Consider the following 22,562-nt stretch of genomic DNA (forward strand, 5'->3'; position numbering starts at 1 on the left):
GGAATACGGTGGAGCCAGAGATATTCACTGGAGTGAAAAGTGATGAGACTGATGGGAAATGTAGCAAGACGACATCAAAAATGGGCGGGATGGAAGACAGAAAGCTGATAAAAGGAAATGCAAATTATGGAAGGTCAAAAAACACTTAAGGTAAGCAAATAGAGATGTACATGAATGTGAAAAGAGATTTGACTGGATGAAAAGGAAATAATATGGGAAGATTGGGAAGACATGAAAGATGCTATGAAGCCTTGTTGACTTGCTCCCCCTAGTGTTTGTAGATTTAAATACACAGAAGGATGGTGTCAGAGATCTGTGAGCCATTTGGACTGTTTATGTTTGTTTTTCCCGTTGTGCCCATATTTGGTTCTTCCTGTCCTCATTTTGTCCTGATTAGTTAATTTGCTTCACCTGTCTGTGTCTTAATCACCACCCTTTATAAGTTCTCAGTTCTGTTTCTGTTGTCCGATCTCAAGGTTATTTTGGTTGTGTGTTCTCCTGCCCTTGTTGGAATTACCAGTTTGGATTTGATTAAAGATTCCTGTTAGTGTTAATCTCGTCTTCGTGCGTTTCCTTGCCACACCCAACCGTGACAGAAGATCGGACCTTTAAAAAAAAGTAAGTGGCGTGTTAACCCCGTGTTTTTTGTTTGCGTTTTGTGTCAGTTTTTGTTTTGTTTTGGTTTTGTTTTTACGTCATGGATGACCCGGCCGTCCTCGTCCTCCTGCTGGAGCAGGGGGACCACTCTCTCGAGGACCACACCACGGACTTTGTGTTTCTGACCAACTACACGCACTACCTGGACAACTGCCTTTGCTCTTTCTACTTTGCTGGACTGAACACCACCACATGAGCGCAGTTGTCCAGGGATGGTCCTCGAGAGAGCTTCGCCGCCTATGTTGAGTGGGTGCTGGTGTCCTGCAACTCTTCGTTGACCGTGGACTTTGCGGATGACGACACCAGTTCCACTCTTGACCCAGAGCCCAGCCTACCATCACCTCAATTTGCGAAACATGAGCCCGAGCCCACCGTGGACGGAGAGCCAGAGCCCAGCGTGACCGAGTCATCACCATGTGGAGCGACAGGACTGCGGATCGCCCAGGAGCCAGAGCCTCTTCTGTCTGACCAGGTGTGAGAGCCGGCCACAAAGCCTGCGACGGTGGACATTCCTGATGGGCGTGAGGGTGCTGAGGACAGCACTGCCCACTGCACCACCACTGAGGGTGAGCAACACCTGGATCTGGGACTAATTTTTCTGGAACAAGATTTGACTAATTTCTCTGAAGATGTATATGAAGACATGCCCGCTCTTCTTCCACCATCTAAATTACCTGACTGCCTGGATTTCCCACCCACCCTCCCTCTGTCTATTGTTTCTGCGGCCTCAGTCCCGCCACCGCTGTCTCCTGGCAGCCCATCTGCTCACCCTCAGCCTACCATCAGTGCGGTGGGTTCGCTGCAGGTCTGCCAGTCCCCATCAGTGTCGTGGTTGGAGGATCCCTCATCTCCACCTCCGGCCTCTGAGTCCCAGATTCCGCCTCGGTCCTCCGACCCAGCGGCTCCACCCCGGCTCTCAGCTCCCTCATCTCCACCGTCACCCGTTGGCCCACCAGCTCCACCGGGCTCCCTCGTCCCTCCGGCTCCACCTTGGTCGGTCGTTGTCCCGCCTTCGCCTCAGGACTCCGCTCCTCCGGCTCTGCCTCGTCGCTCCATCCCACCGGCTCTGTTGGGCTCCTCCCTCCCTCCAGCTCCACCTTTGTCCTCGGTTGCTCCTGTTCCGCTGCGGAGCTCCGCCTCCGCCTCGGTCGCCAGAGCCTTGGGCTCCGCCTCGACCCTCCGGATCCTCTGAGTCGCCCTGGACTATCGGCTCTCCGTCTCCACCTCGGGCTCCACCTGCTCCGCCACCATCAGTCGGCCCCCTGGAGTCGTCAGCTCTTCCTCCACCATGGCTCCTTTCTCCGTCGGCTCCACCGTGGGTCGGCATGATGGCTGTGGTCTGGGTCTTGCATGGCTCCTCCTGCTCCGGGTCCCTCCTGAGTTCTCCCTGGCTCCTCCCTCCGTCGTCACCACCCTGAACTTTGTTTATTGTCCTCCTCCCGGAAGTCCGTCCGCCACCAGAGCCTCCTCCCACTATGACTTTATTTCCACTCCCTTTCCACGCCGCGAGGTCGCGCCTTCCGGGAGGGGGGAGTAATGTCAGAGATCTGTGTGCCATTTGGACTGTTTGTTTGTTTTTCCCGTTGTGCCCATATTTGGTTCTTCCTGTCCTCATTTTGTCCTGATTAGTTAATTTGCTCCACCTGTCTGTGTCTTAATCACCACCCTTTATAAGTTCTCAGTTCTGTTTCTGTTGTCCGATCTCAAGGTTATTTTGGTTGTGTTCTCCTGCCCTTGTTGGAATTACCAGTTTGGATTTGATTAAAGATTCCTGTTAGTGTTAATCTCGTCTTCGTTTCCTTGCCACAACCAACCGTGACACATGGGAAAGTTCAGGATTGCACAACAACCGCAATCTAAACCATCAACTGTTAAAGTAAATGAGGTTATTGATTATAGATCTACAAGCATAAATATTTCTAGTAATTTGGACTACTTGTATGAGTTTGGTATTTCTGCAAGGAAACAATTACATGAAAAATGAGGTAATTAAAGCCGATTTAGCAAAGCAGATAATACACTTTTGTCATTCATAAGTGCAAATAAATAAATAAATAATAAAGTAGGACACAACAATTAAGTCGGAAAAGTGTACAAATGAATAAATAGCCTACAATTAAAGTACATTAATTGGTCTCTTTTTCTCTCACTCTCGCTTTTTTTTTTTTTTTTTTTTTTTTTTTTTTTTTTTTTTTTTTTAAGTTACAAACCTTATTTTACTAATATTTTTAATATTGTTTTACTAAAATAAGGTTTGTTACTGCCAACGAAAACACTGTTCGAGCGGGAAGATTTCGCCCGCGAAAATGTGACCGCACCTTTACGGTTATAAAAAACGTCAAAAATTACTTAAATTCTTTAAAATTCGTGTTTGTGAGGTATGTATGTGTGTATATATTTATATTTATATTATTATTATTATTATTATTATTATTTTTTTTTTTTTTTTTTTTAAATGCAGTATATGAACCTGAAACCTGTTTTAAAACAGTCTTGTTTTTACAATTCTATTTGGTGCCATGGCACAGAAAACGCTTAAGCAGCAAAAACTTAAACAGTTATAAAACTGTATAATGAACGCGTATCAAAACTAATATAATATTCTTACCACATGTACCTATGTAGGCCGAAGACTTGGATGCAAAACTCAACTTCATCCGTGATAACCACCTGTCAGAAATTTCGTCATGTCACATCTTTCAGGTAAAGTATGCCTAGTTTTGCTTTTTATTCATTTTTTTTTTTTTTTTTTTTTTTTTTTTTTTTTTTGAGGACACCAGTAGAGGTCGCTAATATATCAATTTTCAGAGAGACGTTCAAAGAGAGCCAGGGGGGCTCTTGAATTTGAAGATCACTTATTTTGTCTTCTGGGAAACATACAAGTATCATCTGTAGCTTATGAAGGGCAGTAGCTTACTAAATGGGGGGAAAAAAAAAAAAAAAGATGTTTAAAATAAAATGTTATCTTTATTCTGTTAAAAAGTTTACACCCCTGGCCCTTAATGCATCATGTTTCCTTCCGAAGCATCAGTGAGCATTTGAACCTTCTGTAATAGTTGCATATGAGTTCATCAGTTGTCCTCAGTGTAAAAAGATAGATCTCAAAGTCAAACATTGTTGGAAAGGCTTCAAATACAAAAAATGCTGAAAAACCAAAGAATTTGTGGGACCTGAAGGATTTTTTTGAAGAACAGCAGGCAGTTTAAGTGTTCAGGACAAACAAAGGACTCATGAACGACTATCACTAAACAAAAAGAAAGAAAAACAAACAAACGCGCAGCTGTGGATCATTCAGGTAAAATCAAGTGTATGTAAACTTTTGAAAGGGGTCGTTTTATAAATTCAACTATTGTTTTCTCTGTTATGTGAAATATCATATTCAGGTCAGTACTAAATAAAAAATAACATGCATTTAAAAAAATAAATGCATTTTGTATGATATCTCTTATTTTGGTATAATAATTAATATTTTGCAGATTCTGCAAGGTGTATGTAAACTTTTGACCTCACCTGCATTACATCACTTTACATCACTTTATCATAAGAACCTTTGGAATCTGTCGCACTGGAGTAGTTTGAAGTGGTGATTAGGGGAAAGGGAAGTGCTTTCTAGAAGAAAGGAATGTGGTTAAAGATTTTTTGCATGGCTGCTTTTTTTTTTTTTTTTTAAACCGACGCCACATCATTGGAAATTCCTGATGATGACATCTTACATGACATCATCTACTTAATATTTTTATATCTGAAGTTATTTTACAAAAATGTCTTTTCTACCTTAAACAAACTCTGTCATGTTCAGTAATCTTTGTGTCCTCATACCCTGTTCCAGTCTTTAATCAGTTTGCTTATTTATCTGGGTTTGGATCATGTGGGGTTTGTCTATTTGTGTTCACTTGACATTTTCTAATAGCTCTTTTTGGCAGGTAGAAGCAGTTAAAGACAAGAGTGCAAAGTCATTAATAGTTCTCTGGGACACTAATCCCGTGGCCTGAATGGGCATAACACAACCTCTTGGTGTTATCGCACAGATTAGTTTTATGTAACAGATTAGCCCCCACCTTCACTGTGCAGAGTTGTGAGGTTAGTGTAGCTGGTGACAGCAAAGCTTAATCCTCTGACCTTCCTTGGGTATCGACCGTGCATCAGTGTTTTTCATCTCTTTTTATTGCTCCTTCAGGAAGCTCCAGCAACTTGAGTATCTGCATCTTATTTTGGAGAGAAGAAAGGTGAGAAAAACATGCCATGTCTGCATACGGAGTCCCTGCCCTCTTTGCCTGCTGAAGGCAGGTATGGTGTCACCTCGGCCCGCCGGGGGTCTCAAGGGTCAAGATCCAAGTCAGGTAAAAAAGGGAAGAATGGAGAAAAGGGTTCTCGTGTGGAGAGGAATGACAGCGAGAAAGACCAGAGTGTCATCACCAGTGCTGGATGGTTTTTCTCACCTCTTTGGACGCCAGGGGCCAAAACCCAGAGACTGGGATTCAGGGTGGGAAAAGAAAGTGAGAAAGTAAAGGCATGGCTGGATGATCATTCAGATTCTGCCAGGTCGTATTTTAGCAGATCCTCAAGGTGAGCAGTGAAGCTGTATCTGTATCTGTAAAAATATTAATTCTTCATGTCTTAAAAATAAACATTGCATATAGTAGTTATACACTCTTAAGAAAAATGGTTGTAAATAGCATGAGATTCGGGTTCTGTGTGGTACTGGATGGAACAACAGATGAAAAATTATTGCTGTGCTTTATATGATGACTGCAGAACATCTAAACCTGCTACTTTCAGTTATATATATTTATTTGCATTTATCTGATTAAAAATACAGTTGTAACAGTAATACTGTGAAAAATTAAGACAGTTTCAGATAACTGTGTTTTTTTTCTTTGTTTTAATATGTTTTACTTGTGTTTTTTTTTTTTTTTTTTTTTATTTCAAAGCAGCCGTTACTCCAGACTTCAGTGTCACACGATTCTTCATAAATCATTATAATAATCTGACTATCTGCTTAAGAAACATTTGTTATATCAATGATAGATATATACACACTGCCATTCAAAAGTTTTATTTTTTTTTTAAAGAAGTTTAATATACTTTAAAATATAATCTATATAATTTATAAAATATAATTATTAATGCGAAACTGAATTACCTGCAGTCACATGATCCTTCAGAAATGATTCTAATATGCTGATTTATTATTAGAATTATCTATGTTGGCAACTTTGTTCGTAGCCAAATATTTTTTTGGAACCTGTGATACTTTTTTCAGGATTCTTTGATGAATAAAAAGTTAAAATGAACAGCATTTATTCAAAATATAAATCTAACTATATAAGTCTTTGCGATCACTTTTATCAATCTAACACACCCTTGCTGAATAAAAGTATTAATTTCTTACAAAAAAAGAGAGAATAAAAATTACTGACCCCAAACTTTTTAACAGTAGTGTATATAGTTAGAAAAGACTTCTATTTTAAATGTTTTTTGTTTTGTTTTGTTTTTTGTTTTGTTTTTGTTTGTTTGTTGTTGTTTTTTTTTTTTTTTTTTTTTTTTTTTTACTTTTTATTCATCAAAGAATCCTGAAAAAAAAGTATGGTTTCAAAAAAAATATTAAGCTGTTTCCAGCACTAATAATAAATCATTATTTTAGAATGATTTCAGAAGGATCATGTGACACTGAAGACTGGAGTAATGATGATGAAAATTCAGCTTTGATCAAAACATTTCGGAGGGGGTTTCCCTGTAAAAATTGCATTCCGTGGTTTAAAATACACGTTTTTTTGTTGGGGTTCTCCAGGTAAAATTCACATTCCGAGGCTAAATATCACTTTTTTGGGGTCACTTCAACTCGCTACAAAAGTGTTAAAGTAGCCCAATTGCATGGAACAAACGCAGACTTGGCAACACTGATTATATAGCTTAAACATACCTGTTCCCAAAATGTTAGCAGTGCCATTTAACGTAATATTTCGTCTCTTCTTTTCTTAGACATTGGGTGCATGGCTGTGTAGAAAGAGCCCAAGCTGCTCAAACACTTATAACTGAGCCAAGGTCTAGGATGACTATTCTTGGCAGACGTAGGGTGTCCCACCCTCCGTGTGTGCCCTCTCGAGAACATCTGCACCCTGCTACAATGGATAGACCACGCTCCTGCCTTTCTGTCCATCAGATTGAAGATCCTGTTTGTCTGGATTGGGCCGGGGGTCGTTCTCATCGATCTTTGCAGTCTGCATACTTTCCGCTTTCACCTTGTATGTCAAGGTCAATGTGTTTGCCACATTCTCTGAGCTCCCCAAGACCAGCAGGACAGTGTAAAAGAGGCGAGTCCTGTAACTTCATGATGCGCCTCTTTGGTGGTCCAATTAGACCTCTACAGAACAAAAACATCTGTCAGATCCTACAGCACCTTTGTGAGATCACTCAAGCCCAACGCTGCTGTCTCTCCATGACAGCAGTGGACAAAACAGGTGTGAAGAGTTTGGGTCCTATCTTCTTATCAGATGAGGAGACTGTCTACGGCTATGCACAGGCAGAGTGGGACAAGTGCATTATGGGATACGTGGTCAGCACTGGGAGGCCACTTAACATCAGGGATACCCGTGAGGTAATTAGGGCCCTATGAAATCTGTTTTATTTTTTTCCAAATTCAGTTTTTTCTGTTTTTTAAATTCTCAACTCCTTTTTAATGCTAAATTCAATTTTATTAATCAAAAAGCATGTCTAATTAATTAAAATCATGAAACTTATACAATTTCACATCGATTTAATAAAGGTTTAACAAAAATTACATGTTTAGGGCCCTACGAAATGTTTTATTATTTTTTTCTCACCATGTTTTATTGTAATCAAATTCTGTGTTTTAACATGTCTAATTAGTTGAATGCATAATTTAATTTAAATTAATTTATTCAAATTTATTCTTAAAATAGCCTTATGAAAGTTTTTTTTTTTTTACCCTCAGAAATTCTGTGTTGTGTATTTAAAATATCAAATGAAGGCATTAAACATTAATTTCGTTTATCTTTTAATTATTGAAAATTAAGCAATTAAACAAAGGGGAGTTTACTATTAAAATTAAAACACGGAAGAAATGTTGTGTGATTATACCCTAAAAAAATAACCACTCATCTGCTCTATTCATTAAAACGGAAACAGGCAGAACATGCAGGATTCACATTTAAATGGTATTTTTGTGGCGTAATATTTACAGATACTAGTCCATATTGCGGTTTGATTTAAGTGTAATGACCTACTTTGGATTAATTCATTCAAACTTTTTTCACGTTTTCATCGGGAATTTCATCGGGTGTTCCATGTCAAGTCAATCTGGATTCCCGTTGCAACAGAAACGCTAAGATTACTCAAGATTTCCAGGACTGACCTGAACTAATTCTTTGTCCTCAAAACAGATTGAGATTTAATCCAGGGTGCTTTAAGTTTGTCTTAATGTGCCAAGTTATTCAGAGCTCATCAGCTGTTTGAAGACACTAAATCTGAGGTGACTTCAAAAGTGTTACTATATATATATATATATATATATATATATATATATATATATATATATATATATATATATATATATATATATATATATATATATACACTATTTTGTCTCAATAAATTAAAAGTAAAATACTAGAAACTAAAATAAATAGTTTTAAATGCTACAGTTGAATTCATACATCACAAAATAATGCAGTTCCGTATGAAGTAATCAAGAAGCAGATAAACCGATAACCAATGAATGTCAAATATTACTAAACAAATAAATGAAAATTATTTATAGAAATAGTTGTAAATAAATTCAATATTAAAAACTATATATTAAAATAAACTCCAAATAAATAATATTAAAATATACACACACACAAAAATTGAAATGCTATACCAAAAAACATTTGATTTTGGATTTACTTCGTAACCATATTCAGATTAAATTAACGCTTTATTAACAAATTAAACAGATTAAATTAACACATTAATTTAATTTAAGTAGACAGACTGAAATAGTATTTTCTTGTAAAACATACTCCAATAATCTTTGTTTTACTTAACTTTGAAAAATATTTTTTATAGTGCCCATTTGAATTTAGGCCTTGCAACAAATACAATGTGAGAATCCGTAATCATTGTGAGGTTAGATAAAGATTGCATTTAACAGCGTTATTCAATTAGGTGTTATTAAATACAATTGCACAATTACATATTTCATTTTGACTGATACCAATAAATTAAAAAACAATTACATATATATATACTTTTGATACCAATACATCATTCATCTCTTGTTTTTATTGGATAATAGTATGCATGGGAATGAGGGATAAGATCGTGCTTGTCAGTCTTTATGCGCTTTCGGGCGTGCGTGGGAAGGAAATCCTTCCCTGCTCTAAGCTTTAAACCCTGATTTGGCCCAGTGACAGCTGACAGAATGTGAGCAGAGAAGAGAGAGACAGAGTTAGTAATATGTGCTTAACCAGTATCTTTCTCAGAAACATGCCACTTAACTCTTATCTTTAGCCCTCTCTAGGGTTCTAACCCTGTTATGCCAAATTTATCAAATTTATCATGTGCAGACAGCCATAAAACAACATATGCATATCATCTCAGAGATAACACAGTGATGCAAGGTTTCAAAATTATGTGGTTTATTGAATCACCTGAATCATTGATTTCAACTGTGCTTTTATAGGATCCAAGATTTCAGATTGAACTGTACGAGAGGGAAGAAGACAGACCCATGTGTATTCTCAGTGTGCCCATCCTGAACCACAAAAAGGAGGTTGGACAATCCTAGATATATTGTTATTGTTATATGTCCAGAAAAGCATTAGTATTTACAAGGCTGGTTTTATGTCTGTTTTACATAATATTTACATAAGCAATATAAGATATTTTTGCTAAATAACCAGTCAATCCTTTATAAATCTTTATTCATCTAAGGACTGGTCCATTATATTTTGGCAGGTTATAGGTGTTGTCTTGGCTGTGAACAAAAGTAGGCCAGGCACATGTGTAGGCAGCTTTTTCTCAGAACAAGATGAGAAAGTAAGTATTTATCATAATTAAAAATGGCAAACATTAGACATACTGTAGTGCATGGCATCTGAGTATGCATTATGTGTCAGTCTACATATCTATAATAAATAATCAATGCTTTGTCATGTGACTTGAATGAATGAGCCATCTTTTTGTCTCCAGGTGCTGTCGTCACACATGGTATTGTTCGGACTGATTCTGGAAAACAGCCAGCTGTGTGAAAGTTCTGAACAAGAGAGCAAACGCAACCAGGTGTCACACTTGACATTTTTTTTCATTTAGACACTTTCATCTACTGTAGGATACATAACATGCTTATTACAAGAACATTTTCTCTAGCTTGAAATAAGATATTTTGACAATATACTGTTAAAACACAAAAAACACATAACTTTATCCTTATCCTTTGTGATGTCTGATATGTGACCCTGGACCCTGTTAGGATAGGACAATATTTGGTCGAGATACAACTATTTGAAAATCTGGAATCTGAGGGTGAAAAAAATCTAAATATTGAGAAAGTCGCCTTTAAAGTTATCCAAATGAAGTTCTTAGCAATGCATATTACAAATCAGAAATTAAGTTTTGATATATTTACAGTAGGAAATGTACAAAATATCTTAATGGAACATGATCTTTACTTACTATCCTAATGACTTTTCGATAATTTTGACACATACAATGTATTTTTGGCTATTGCTGTAAATATACTTGTGCTACGTAAGACTGGTTTTGTGGTCCAGGGTCACATATGAGGTAATACTATGGTACCAAGATGTATATTACATACACACACCATTATGAATGATTAACTTACATCCTACATTGCACAGTACTTTTGGTGTTTACCTTAAATTCACCTTTTATAATCCACTGTGGTTGTAACTATGCGTTTGATTGACAGGTACTTTTGGAATTGGCCCAGCTGGTTTCACATGACTACCCCTCTGTGGATGACATGCTCAGCAAACTGGCTGCTGTCATCCTGCCAGTTACACAAGCGCAATTCTGTACTGTTTTCATTTCAGATGACAACTCCATGGTAGTAAGAAGTTTATGAATAAAGATTCATGGTTAAAAAGAAATCTATGTTTTATTTGTTTATTAGTAACCGTAAAGTGTTGGTTTTCCTTATGGTTATTTCTTTTACTTTCTTTTTATTTCTTGCAAAGGTTAAAAGAGCATGAACTCATAAAAACCTACTAGAAAACAGAAGTTGATAGTGATAGATCTGTGTTTTTTGCTGATGTCTTGCAGGGGCCTTTCTCAAAGATGGTTCATATAGAGCATAAAGAAAACGACTGCTCTGTCCAATATTCTACGAGGTATATATATATACCTAAAAAATATACATTTACAAATTAAAATGTACTTTGTTTTCCCATGCTTGAAAGACACATTATAATAGTGTTCAGTTTTGTTCTTTAATACTAGCAAACAAAAACTACAAAAAATACCTTCTGTATTCATATGTATACAATGAGTTTAGCCTATTTAAATGTTAAATGACAGGTGCATCTTTAATTTATAGGGATTATGACAGCAATGACATCAGCTATGCGTATGCCGTGCATGTGCGAAACTCGATGGAGATGCTGAACATTGTCAACAGCTCCGTAAGTTTATCTTTTTTTATCACTTTGCTAATGATATAATATTCCCTTTAACATCTGAAGTGCTGGTATAAATATTTTTGCTAGTGAATTGATTGCAGTCATATGCCTGCATGGAAATCAATGACATTTTCATAGTTTTTCTTCCTTTTTTGTATATATATACACTTTTGGGTAAACATCATCATGAGATCAAAAAGTACCTCTTATCTGGGATTTTCCACATCTGTTTACTAAAGCAGCACTTCAGTTTGGGAACGCACTATCACTATTAACTATTAATTATTAACTATGACCTTTACCTATATAAACTCCTAATTAGCTATTTATTAATAAGGTTGTTGTTTATTTAAAATAAACATAATATAATATCTAAAAATGTAGGTGGGATTAAGGGATGTAAAATATGGCAATGCAGAATAAGGCATTAATATGTGCTAATAAACAACCAATATGCTAGTTATATGCTTACTTATAAGCAGCTAGTTAATAGTGAGAATTGGGCCCTAAATTAAAGTGTTACCTCTATTTCTGACATGCACTATTTTTGTGTTTTTTTTTTTTTTTTTTTTTTTTTTTTTCCAAGGCCCAGATTTCTAAGCTCTCTCAGATCAAGACCTTGATCGGCACACCTCTGAGAGGCAAACAGGGAGATAATGTCATAGGTAAATATCCACCGTCTAGTATTGATCCAGCAAACCAAAGCTCTTAGTCATCATGCTTTCCCAGAGGATTTTTCTCTTTTATATTGTATGTATTTTTATGGAAGCCCGTTTGCGCCACTGAATAAAAAAAAAAGTTATTGCGACTTATATCTCACAATTCTGCGACTTATAAAGTTATAAAGTCAATTCTCTGAACATACCAGTTTTTTCTCCTCATAACTGTACTTTAACTTACAATTGCGAGTTTGTATCTCATAATTCTGAGAAAAAAAGTCAGAATTGTGAGTTTGTATCACGCAATTCTGAGAAAAAAAGTCAGAATTGTGAAATAAAAAGTTGCAATTACCTTTTTTTTTTTTTTTTTTTTTTTTTTTTATTTATTGAGTGGCAGAAACGGGCTTCCATATATTATAATATACTGCACACAGTAAAATTACAGTGCTATACATTTAACATGGAAAACCATTGTTCAGATCATTTGGTTTTGAAAGTGTTTGAGAACTTTTAGAGTTCATATTGACTTTTGATCTCCATTTGCTCTCTTTTTATTGCACTGATGCAAAAATATCTCATTAGTTTTTTTTTTACTTGCTTCAGATACAATTATTACAGGTCTGTGGAAGCCCGTTTAAGTCATTTTGTCTCACAATTCTGACTTATTTCTCAGAATTGCATGATATAAGCTTGAAATTGAGAGAAAAAACTCAGATTTATCTGTATTAAAATTTAAAACACAAAACTGAAATTGTGAGATATAAACTCACAATTCTGAGAAAATATCAGTCTTTTTTGAGTTTATAACTCAAAGTCATAATTGCAAAGAAAAGAGTCATAATTGCGATATATAAACTCTTTAAATTTATATATCTCGCATTTCTGACTTTCTCAGAATTTTAAGTTCATATCTTGTAATTCTTACTGTATAACTCACAATTGCGAGTTTTGTGAAAAAAAAAAAAAAAAAAAAAAAAAAAAAAAAAAAGTCAGAATTGTAGATAAAAAGTTGCAATACCTTTTTTTTTTTTATTATTATTTTTTTTTTTCATTCAGTGGCGGAAACTGGCTTTCATACAGGCCATTCTGTGAAACTCCACAGGAATTTACAGTGCGGGCAGTGACATTAATATTAAATAGTCTGTTTAGACAGTACATTCTTTTTTTTTATGCTTTCTTCATATAGGTGTGTGCCAGTTAGTCAATAAAGTGGCCCTCACTGAGACAGATGTTTTTAGTCAAGCTGATGAGCACCTCCTGGAGGACTTTGCGGTTTACTGTGCTCTAGGATTGCAAAAATTCAACACGCAGCAGAGGGCAGATAAAACCAGAGCCAAGCTGGCTGTGACTAAAGAGGTAGCAAATGCCATCACATTCCTGTTTAGTCACTGGAAGTCACATCATATTGTAAGACTAATGAGCAAGTGATCTAAATGGTGACTCAGCAATCACACAATACCAGGATTGATTTACACAGGAAAATCTAATATTTGAAAGTTCTACAGATTTTAGCAATAAGCATACATTGTTTTTCTTTTTCTGTTCATGCTGTTTATGTATATGGGTGTGTGTATGTTTGCACCTACAGGTCTTATCTTATCAAATCTCTGCTTTGCAAGAGGAAATTGATGCCTTGGAGGTAACCATTTAGAAACTCTCTTTTCAGTACTTCCTTTAATTTTTCTTTTAAAAAGTACCTCTAATCCTCTTACATATGCACATAACTGAATTAACTGTTGTGCAACAGCATTAAATGTTGATGTGATAGAGAGAACTTGCAACTTCCTGTGGTTGAAGTTGCTTTTGCTTGAATATGTTTGTGGTTTTGTCAGTTGCACTTCAACACAGGACTTTTTTTTTTTTTTTTTTTTTTTTTTAAGTATTATTTGAAAGTCTTAATAATTTTCCTATTTCACTTTCCTCTCCACTAGGAAGCCGTCATACCGTCAGCAGATTCATTCCGTCTACTGGATTTTAGCTTCAGCGATTTTGATATGTCCCAGATTGCCATGACTCAGGCTGTTGTGCGCATGTTCCTGGATCTGAATTTGCCCCAGGAGTTCAGCATTGACTACAAGGTTTCTGGTTTAATCCTGTTTGGCTCTTCTAACCAACGTCACTAAATCACAATCATCTTTGAGTAAGACTTTTGTGTAAGCTGTGGATCTAGAATTGGTATTTCCTTTTCTCTTTCAGATCCTGTGTCAGTGGGTTTTGAGTGTTCAGAAGTGCTACAGGAGCAATGTAGTCTATCACAACTGGAGTCATGCATTGCGCACGGCCCAGTGCATGTTTGTCATGCTGCAGACAAAGGAACTAAAGGTCATAATTCTAATCTGTTAATAAACAACGTGCCCTAATCTTTTAAACTCAAGATTGCACACAGTGTTAATAATTTAAAAGGTTTATTCTGAGAAAACCAGATGAAGCAAATTATTAGTTAATTAATCCCTGCCCTGCCAAATCTCTGATGTTTCATTGCCCTCACATGCAGTGTCATTCCAAGATTGCTTAATCTCTAATGTTCTTTAATCCAGAGTAATTTTAGCAGTCTGGAGGTTCTTGCTCTCATGATTGCCAGCCTTTGCCATGATCTGGACCACAGAGGAGTAAATAACTCTTACATAGAGAGGTAAATTGCACTATTTCAACCAAAAAACATCTATGACTGTGGAGGTATTATAAACATCTGTCTAAAGTATAGTTACATTGTATTTGAACATATTTAATCATACATAAATGGCGTTGTTCTTCATATTTATCCATCCATCCATAACATCCATTCATTTATCCATCCATCTTGTTGTCCATTCTTCCAATCTAAACTGTGGCAAGCACTTTTTTGGTCCATTTTGTAGTGTTTTGTCGGTATTTGAGATTCCACACTATGATTTTTACCTGGAAACTACTTGAGTAATTACTCAAGAACATAATAATAATAATATTGCTTTAATATTTTGTCCTGGTAAATTATGGTTTGATACATAGATGCAATATTATAGTACATTCTGTTGTGCATTTTGACCCCGTATTTTTATTCTCTTTCTCTCTTTCCCTGCTTTCTTTATCCATTTGTGTCTTAGGAGTAACCAGCCTCTGGCACAGCTGTATGGTCACTCTTCCCTAGAGCACCATCATTATGACATGTGCCTTCTCATTCTCAACAATCCCGTAAGATCCATCCATCCATTCATCCATCCATCCATAACATCTATTCATTCATCTTGTTGTCCAGTCATCCATCCACAGCATCCATCCATAGCAACCACTGATCCATTCATCTGTCTGTCTGTCCATCCATCTATCCATAACAAACATCCATCCTTCCATCCATCCATCATTCACCCATTCATCTCTCCATCCATCCATAGCATCCATCTATCCATAAATCCATTCATCTATCTGCCCATAACATCCATAACATCATCCGTTTATAACATCCATCCATCCCATAATTTCCATCTATCCATCCATCATTCATCGATTCATCTGTCCATCCATCCATTTATCCATCCGTAATATCCATAACATCCATCCATCATTCATCCATCCATAACATCCAGCCATTCTCCATCTGTTTATAGCATCCATCCACCCATAACATCTATCCATCCCTAATGTCCATCCAAAAATCCATTAATCTTGTTGTCCAGTCATCCAACTATTGCATCGATCCATAGCATCTGTCTAGAACAGAAAACAGGAACAGCACAAGAACAGGAAACTTTCACCACTTTTGTTTGCGTATGACCACTTCCTGTCTCTATATTAACTCATGTTCTTGATCTAAATAGGTCAATGGTAATGACAGCAAGTGACATAGGTGCAATAATCCATCCATAGCAACCATCTACCCATAAATTCATTCATTCGTCCATCATTCCATCATTCATCCATTTATCCATCCATGGATCCATAGCGTTCATCGATTTATTAATCTCTCTGTCCGTTTATTCTGTCATTCACCCATTCATCTCTCCATCCATCCATAGCATCCATCCATCCATAATATCTATAACATCCATCCATACCATCCATCTATTCATCCATAAATCCATCAAGCTTTTTGTCCAGTCATCCATCCATAGTATCGATCCAAAGCATCCATCTATCCATCTATCCAGCCATCATCATCCATCCATCCATCCATCCATCCATAGCATTTATCGATCTATTCATCTGTCTGTCTGTCTGTCTGTCCATCCATCCATAAAATCCATCATTCACCCATTCGTCTATCCGTCCATCCATTCATCCATCCACCCATAACATCATCCGTTTATAGCATCTATCCATCCACTCATAACATCCATCTATCATCCATAAATCCATCAATCTTGTTGTCCAGTCATCTGTCTATAACATCCATCTATCCAGAAATCTATCCAACCATCCTTCCAACATTCACCCATTCATCTGTCCATCCATCCATCCATCATCCATCCACCCATAACATCCATCTATCCATCCATAATGTCCATCCGTAAATCCATCAGTCTTGTTGTCCAGTCATCCATCCATGGCATCCATTTATCCATAAAGTCATCCATCCATCCATCCATATCATCAGTCTATCCATAACATCCATCCATAGTATCCATCTATTCATAGCACCCTACTATCCATAAATCCATCTATATCTTCATTAGAATCCGTTCATCCATCCTGTTTTTCTATCCATCTGTCCAACTATCTGTCATCCATTCATCCATATCTTTATTCATAAATTTATTAATCCATCTACAACTGTTTCATATGTGTCATCCTTTTCTCTCTCAGGGCAGTCAGATTCTCAGCTCGCTCTCATTGAAGGAATACAGGGCTTGTGTGCAGATGATTGAGAAGAACATTCTGGCAACAGACCTTGCTATCTATATAGAGTAAGCTAATCCTTTTTCCAGTTCAAGCTGTTTTTTGCACACAAAAAAATGTTAAAACACAAAATCAATTTTATGCCTGTCTTTGTGTTTATAGGAAGAGAGCTAAGTTCTTTAAACTTGCTCAGAATAACAGCTGTCTTTGGACAGATGAAGGACACAGAGAACTACTTGGGTAAAAATATTCAAGAATATGCACATTAATGCAAGATATTCACACATTCATACAACATATTCTCACACAAACCAACAAAAATCTACATATATTTCTTATACTGCCTTCTTATAACAACACACACTCGTATTCTTTTCTTTTTATCTGCTCTCATTATATCTGACTGTAGCACAGCACAAGAACAGGAAACTTTCACCACATTTTTTCGCTTATGACCACTTCCTTTCTCTATATTAACTGATGTTCTTGATCTAAATAGGTCAATGCTAATGACAGCAAGCGACATATGTGCAATAACCAAACCATGGCCAGTTCAGAAGCAGGTGAGCATCTCCCACACACACATTCACATGCATGCATGCAAACGAACCACAACCACACATGCATGCAAGCACACACATAGAAACACACTTATATACGCACATACACCAATTTCCCTGTCTTTCTCTTCACCTTGGCAGATTGCTGAACTTGTGGCGACAGAATTTTATGCACAAGGAGACAGAGAAAAGTGTGAATTTAACATTCAGCCGATGGTAAGTCTACAAGTCTATAACTTAAGGAGTCTGCTTGTTTACTTTATTACTTATTTTGTACAAAAACATTATATTTAGGGAAGAAGACACATTATTTGTACAAAATGTACCAGGTGTGTCTTTTAATCAGAAGTTTCAATCAGATCTCTTTCTCACAGGAGGTAATGGACCGTGAAAACTCTACTCGTTTACCTCACATGCAGGTTGCCTACATCGACGGGATTTGCTCTCCGCTCTATGAGGTGAGGGCCTGCCCGCACACATCCTGTTAGATATGTGTGTCGGCATGTGTTTTTAGTGAGTAAGAGACAGTTTTGCTGCAATGCTGTGCTTTGTGTTGCAAAAGAAGTATTTAGTCTGTACCTACTGTTTTTCTTTTTCTCCTTTTTTTCCCAGGCTTTGGCGAGCATTTGCGAGTCCTGTTCCCCATTAAAAGAAGGTTGCAGAAGGAACAGAAAACATTGGCAACAGCTGGCAGACAGTGGAGAGAATGAAGAAAGGATAAAAACAAAAGGAAAAACAGATGGAGAAAGAGAAGAAGCAAGTTAACACTATATAAACTCTTTGGGTGAACCATTCACAGAGTGGACCAGCAAGACTCACATCTAGAGTCATATCTGATATTCAGATTATTACTATATTTGATGACATTAAAACCATTAAAGGGACCCAAAAATGAAAATCCCATCAACTACTCACCCTCATGTCGTTCCAAACCTGTGAGACCATTGTTCGTCTTCGGAACACAAATTAAGATATTTTTGATGAAACCCAAGAGCTTTGTGACAATGCATAGACAGCAACGTAACTATGACCAATGCTTGAAGTGGAAAAAAAGAAGTGCCAGTAGATTCATTCACATGAATTGTCGAGATGAGATGACTCCTCCTGGTAGTGTGATTTATATAGTGCCATTTCTAATCGCCCAGACACTGACGCTTTGACCCTGAGCGCCGGCAACATGTCAAAAGTGCCGGTACACACTAAAAAATGCTAGTACACAAAAGACTAAAATACAGGTGTGTACCGGCCCACTTCAAGCACTGACTATGACATTTAAGGCCCAGAAAGGTAGTAAGGACATCATTAAAATAGTCCATGTGACATCAGTGGTTCAACTGTAATGTTATGAAGCTACGAGAATACTGTTTGTGCACAAAGAAAACAAAAATAACAACTTTATTCAACAATTTTTTCTCTTCTGTGTCAGTCTTTGCATGTTCATGAGAATACCACAATGCATGTGCATGGTGCTGCTGACAAAACATTGTGGTATTATCCGAAGACTGACACGGAAGAGTCTTCTCGCAGCTTCATAAAATTACGGTTTAACCACTGATGTCACATGGACTGTTTTATTGATGTCCTTAATTCCTTTCTTGGCCTTGAATGTGTCTGTTGCATTGCTGGTCAGAAAGCTCTCGGGTTTCATCAAAAATATCTCAGTTTGTGTTCCGAAGATGAATGAAGGTCTTATGGGTTTGGACAGGGCCAGATTAACATTTTGTCGTACCCTGGGCAACAATATTCAAGGGCCCCATCATCACGACCCCAGGATCACCATAATATGGTCATATATAGAATATATTACTGTAATATACAGTAAATATACTCAATACTTCAAATCCTAACTGTCATCATATTTTGATTTACAAATATTTAAATGCTCATAGAACTACAAATGCACTACTATGCATTATCAAAGACATTCACTCACATATGATGCTATGAAAACAAAACACATCAGCATCTGTGTATAATCTGGTAAAATTGACCCACTACATTGAGAGGGAGGGAAGTATCCTCCGTTTTCACAAAAAATGAATAGATAAGCAACCACTTTCAAACCATCGTTTATTTAACAACACTTATTCCCAATAGAAATGTATGGAATTGATAGAGCTATCACAGAAGACAAGGCAATCAAGTTATTAGACCAACACAAACAATTTGAAATCTGCCAGTTATCCCTCCACATCAATTTACAGCATTTTCATAAAGCTGGCACCTCAAGGAAAAAATAAAAAAATAAAATGCAGTATCACTATTTGATCATAAACATTTTGATCCTAAGCTCATTTAACTTGTTTTAAAATAGAACAACAACATGTTATAGCACAACTAACCAGTTAAACATTTTAGTGCTACATAAATACACTACACAATACTAAATACACAAAACAATTTCTCTGAAGAAGACAAGATCAAATAAATGCTATATAATCTGGCAAAACACACAACTTTAGTCCTAAATAATGAGGAAGTGCATGTTTAAATTTGAGTATATAGGTATATACTTTAAATTTTCAGCGTTTCTGATGTCCTTTTCCTTTTTTAATTTTCGCTTCGCGCTCCCACTTAGCTTCTCCATTGTGTCTGATTTTTTTTTTTTTCTTTTGTAGCAACGCCTGACGTCACGTAACATGCTTGGGCTCGGCGTAAGCTTTGACCCACCTCATGCGGACTGACCAATGAGGAGAGGGTCTTAACTTGAGGCCCTCTCTTCATTGGTCAGTCCGCATGAGACTGACTCTCAACCGCTCTCAACTCACGTTCAAAGTCATAGGCAGCTCAGCATATCTCTGTGCAGCGCAAAAGCCCGGGTGGACAGTTTGTTAAATATAAAGCGGGAGATTACAGATACAGTATTTTGCTCGTGCCCTTGCTGTCCTGGGCCCTTTAGATGTCGTGGGCCCCTGGGCAATTGCCCAGTTGCCCGTATGGTTAATCCGGGCTTGGGTTTGGAACAACATGAGAGTTAGTAACTAATGACAGAATTTTCATTTTTGGGTCAACTATCCTTTAAGCATGATAGCAAGATATGATTTTTAGCCTTCATTATCTGGCAGATAAACAGATAAAAGGAAGTAAGTAATGCAATAGTGTTAAAAAGATGCAATTTATTACACATTCTTGCATTGTCGCTATATCTATATCAACACTGATATAGCTTAACCACAAGTCATGCCCATCTGTACTTACCATTCTTGATCTTCAAATGAGCCATAGCATTTATGTGGGAAATATCACAAGTTACACAAGAGTAGTTCTTTGTCACACTAGTGAATCATTTCTAAGTCATTTTATTGTTTTAAATCAGAACACATATGTCAACATTTTCTGTTAATTTGTTTAGCCAAGGAAGCACAACAAGGATACAAGGAAATAAGGAAAAATTATAATTAAGCTAAAACAGAAAAGCTAGAAACATATTGTTGATGAATTTCTAACAATAAAAATGTTTTATTATAAATCATGATGTCTGCTGTTTTTTTAGAGCAAGCTAATATTGTTGTCTTCACTATCAACTATTGCTTATTAGCATGCATATTACTAGCATTTTGGCTGTTTATTATTAATTATGAAGCACATATTAATGCCGTATTCTGCATGTCCATATTGTAGATTGCTTAAATCTAACCAATACCTGATCATAACTATTGCAACAGCTACCTTACTTTCAATAAGCAGAAAATTAGGTTTATTAAGGGAAAACTCTTAGTTAATAGTGAATGTGTTCCCTAATCTAAAGTTTTACCATTGTCTTTATTTGATTTTATTGCTACCCACATTGTTTATTACATGTTGACCTGTTAATCAAAAATCATACTGAAAAACAAAAAAAAAACAAAAAAATGAAATGCTTGTCATCGTTCAATGTGCAATGAAATTAGCAGCAGATAACGGGGGTGTGCCTGACGGTGCAACAGAATGGTGTTTTCCCTTGATGTGGTTACAAGTCTTCACATGACCTGTGGCAACATGTGCAGTCTTGTGCGTGTACAAGTTTGCCAGATACCTTTCAAACCTACTTCGTATGCAGGGCAATGCTCTGGGAGACTGACAGCAAAACAAGTTGCTTGCACAGAGATAAAAACCTACTTTGACTTTTTATTGAACCCTAAAATCCATTTCATCATTACCATGGTAGTTTAACTGAGTTCTAAACATAATTTGCATTTGGGATCATTTTCATAATTACAATTTATGGAATGAATGCTATTATAAAGTGAAAGACACACATTTCCTTTGAAACACAATATATAGTGTTTTCTTCCTGTAAACACCCAAGCTCGAGATCCAAGAATCAGAGGAAGTCCCCTGTTTACAACAGTTAAACCTTATTTGGTAAAAAGAAGTAAAGTGATAGCCTTATATTATTTAGAAATGACTGGGGTTTTTTTGAGCCAGCAAAACAGTACTAACAATGATTCATAAGGTTTTGTAGAAATGGTTTATATATACAGAGTTGAAGGTGTATGTAAAAGATTACATACACCTTGCAGAATCTGCAAACTGTTCATTATTTTACCAAAATAAGAGGGATCACGCAAAATGCATGTTATTTTTTTTATTTAGTACTCAATAAGATATTTCACATGAAAGATGTTTACATATAGTCCACAAGAGAAAATATTAGTTGATAGTTATTTATAAAAATAGCCCTGTTCAAAAGTTTACATACACTTGATTCTTAATACTGTGTTTTTACGTGAATCATCCACAGCTGTGTCTTTTTGTTTAGTGATAGATGTTCATGAGCTCCTTGTTTGTCCTGAACAGTTAAACTACCTGCTATTCTTCAGAAAAATCCTTCAGGTCCCACTAATTCTTGAATTTTTCAGCATTTTTGTGTATTGGAACCCTTTCCAACAATGACTGTATGATTCTGAGATCCATCTTTTCACACTGAGGACAACTGAGGGACTCATATGCAACTATTAAAGAAACACTCACTGATGATTCAGAAGGAAACACGATGCATTAAGAGCTGGGGAGTGAAAACTTTTTGAATTTGAAGATCAGGGTAAATTTAACTTATTTTGTCTTCTGGGAAACGTGTAACTATCTTCTGTATCCTCTGAAGTGCAATACTAAGTGAAAAAATATGATATTTAGGCAAAATAAGAATTCATTATGTTCAAAAGTTTACACCGCTGGCTCTTAATGCATCGTTTTTCCTTTTGGAGCATCAGTGAGCGTTTGAACCTTCTGTAATAGTTGCATATGAG

The 22,562-nt window shown here is 36.6% G+C and overlaps 1 protein-coding gene across 1 annotated transcript; it reads left to right on the forward strand.

Moving 5' to 3' along the window:
- Positions 1–15: 15 nt before the first annotated feature.
- Positions 16–19,943, forward strand: pde5aa (phosphodiesterase 5A, cGMP-specific, a). The gene is made up of 23 exons (XM_051107359.1): positions 16–150; positions 3,283–3,360; positions 4,835–5,223; positions 6,640–7,255; positions 9,344–9,433; positions 9,619–9,699; positions 9,853–9,942; positions 10,595–10,732; positions 10,948–11,015; positions 11,222–11,306; positions 11,890–11,968; positions 13,149–13,318; positions 13,551–13,601; positions 13,894–14,040; positions 14,159–14,284; positions 14,500–14,594; positions 15,046–15,133; positions 16,742–16,842; positions 16,937–17,014; positions 17,274–17,337; positions 17,476–17,550; positions 17,709–17,792; positions 17,947–19,943. The coding sequence occupies exons 3-23, from the start codon at positions 4,895–4,897 to the stop codon at positions 18,097–18,099; spliced, it is 2,808 nt and encodes a 935-aa protein (XP_050963316.1). The 5' UTR covers positions 16–150; positions 3,283–3,360; positions 4,835–4,894; the 3' UTR covers positions 18,100–19,943.
- Positions 19,944–22,562: the final 2,619 nt, after the last annotated feature.

This window comes from Labeo rohita, chromosome 1 (genome assembly GCF_022985175.1).
Source record: "Labeo rohita strain BAU-BD-2019 chromosome 1, IGBB_LRoh.1.0, whole genome shotgun sequence".
Lineage (NCBI taxonomy): Eukaryota > Metazoa > Chordata > Actinopteri > Cypriniformes > Cyprinidae > Labeo > Labeo rohita.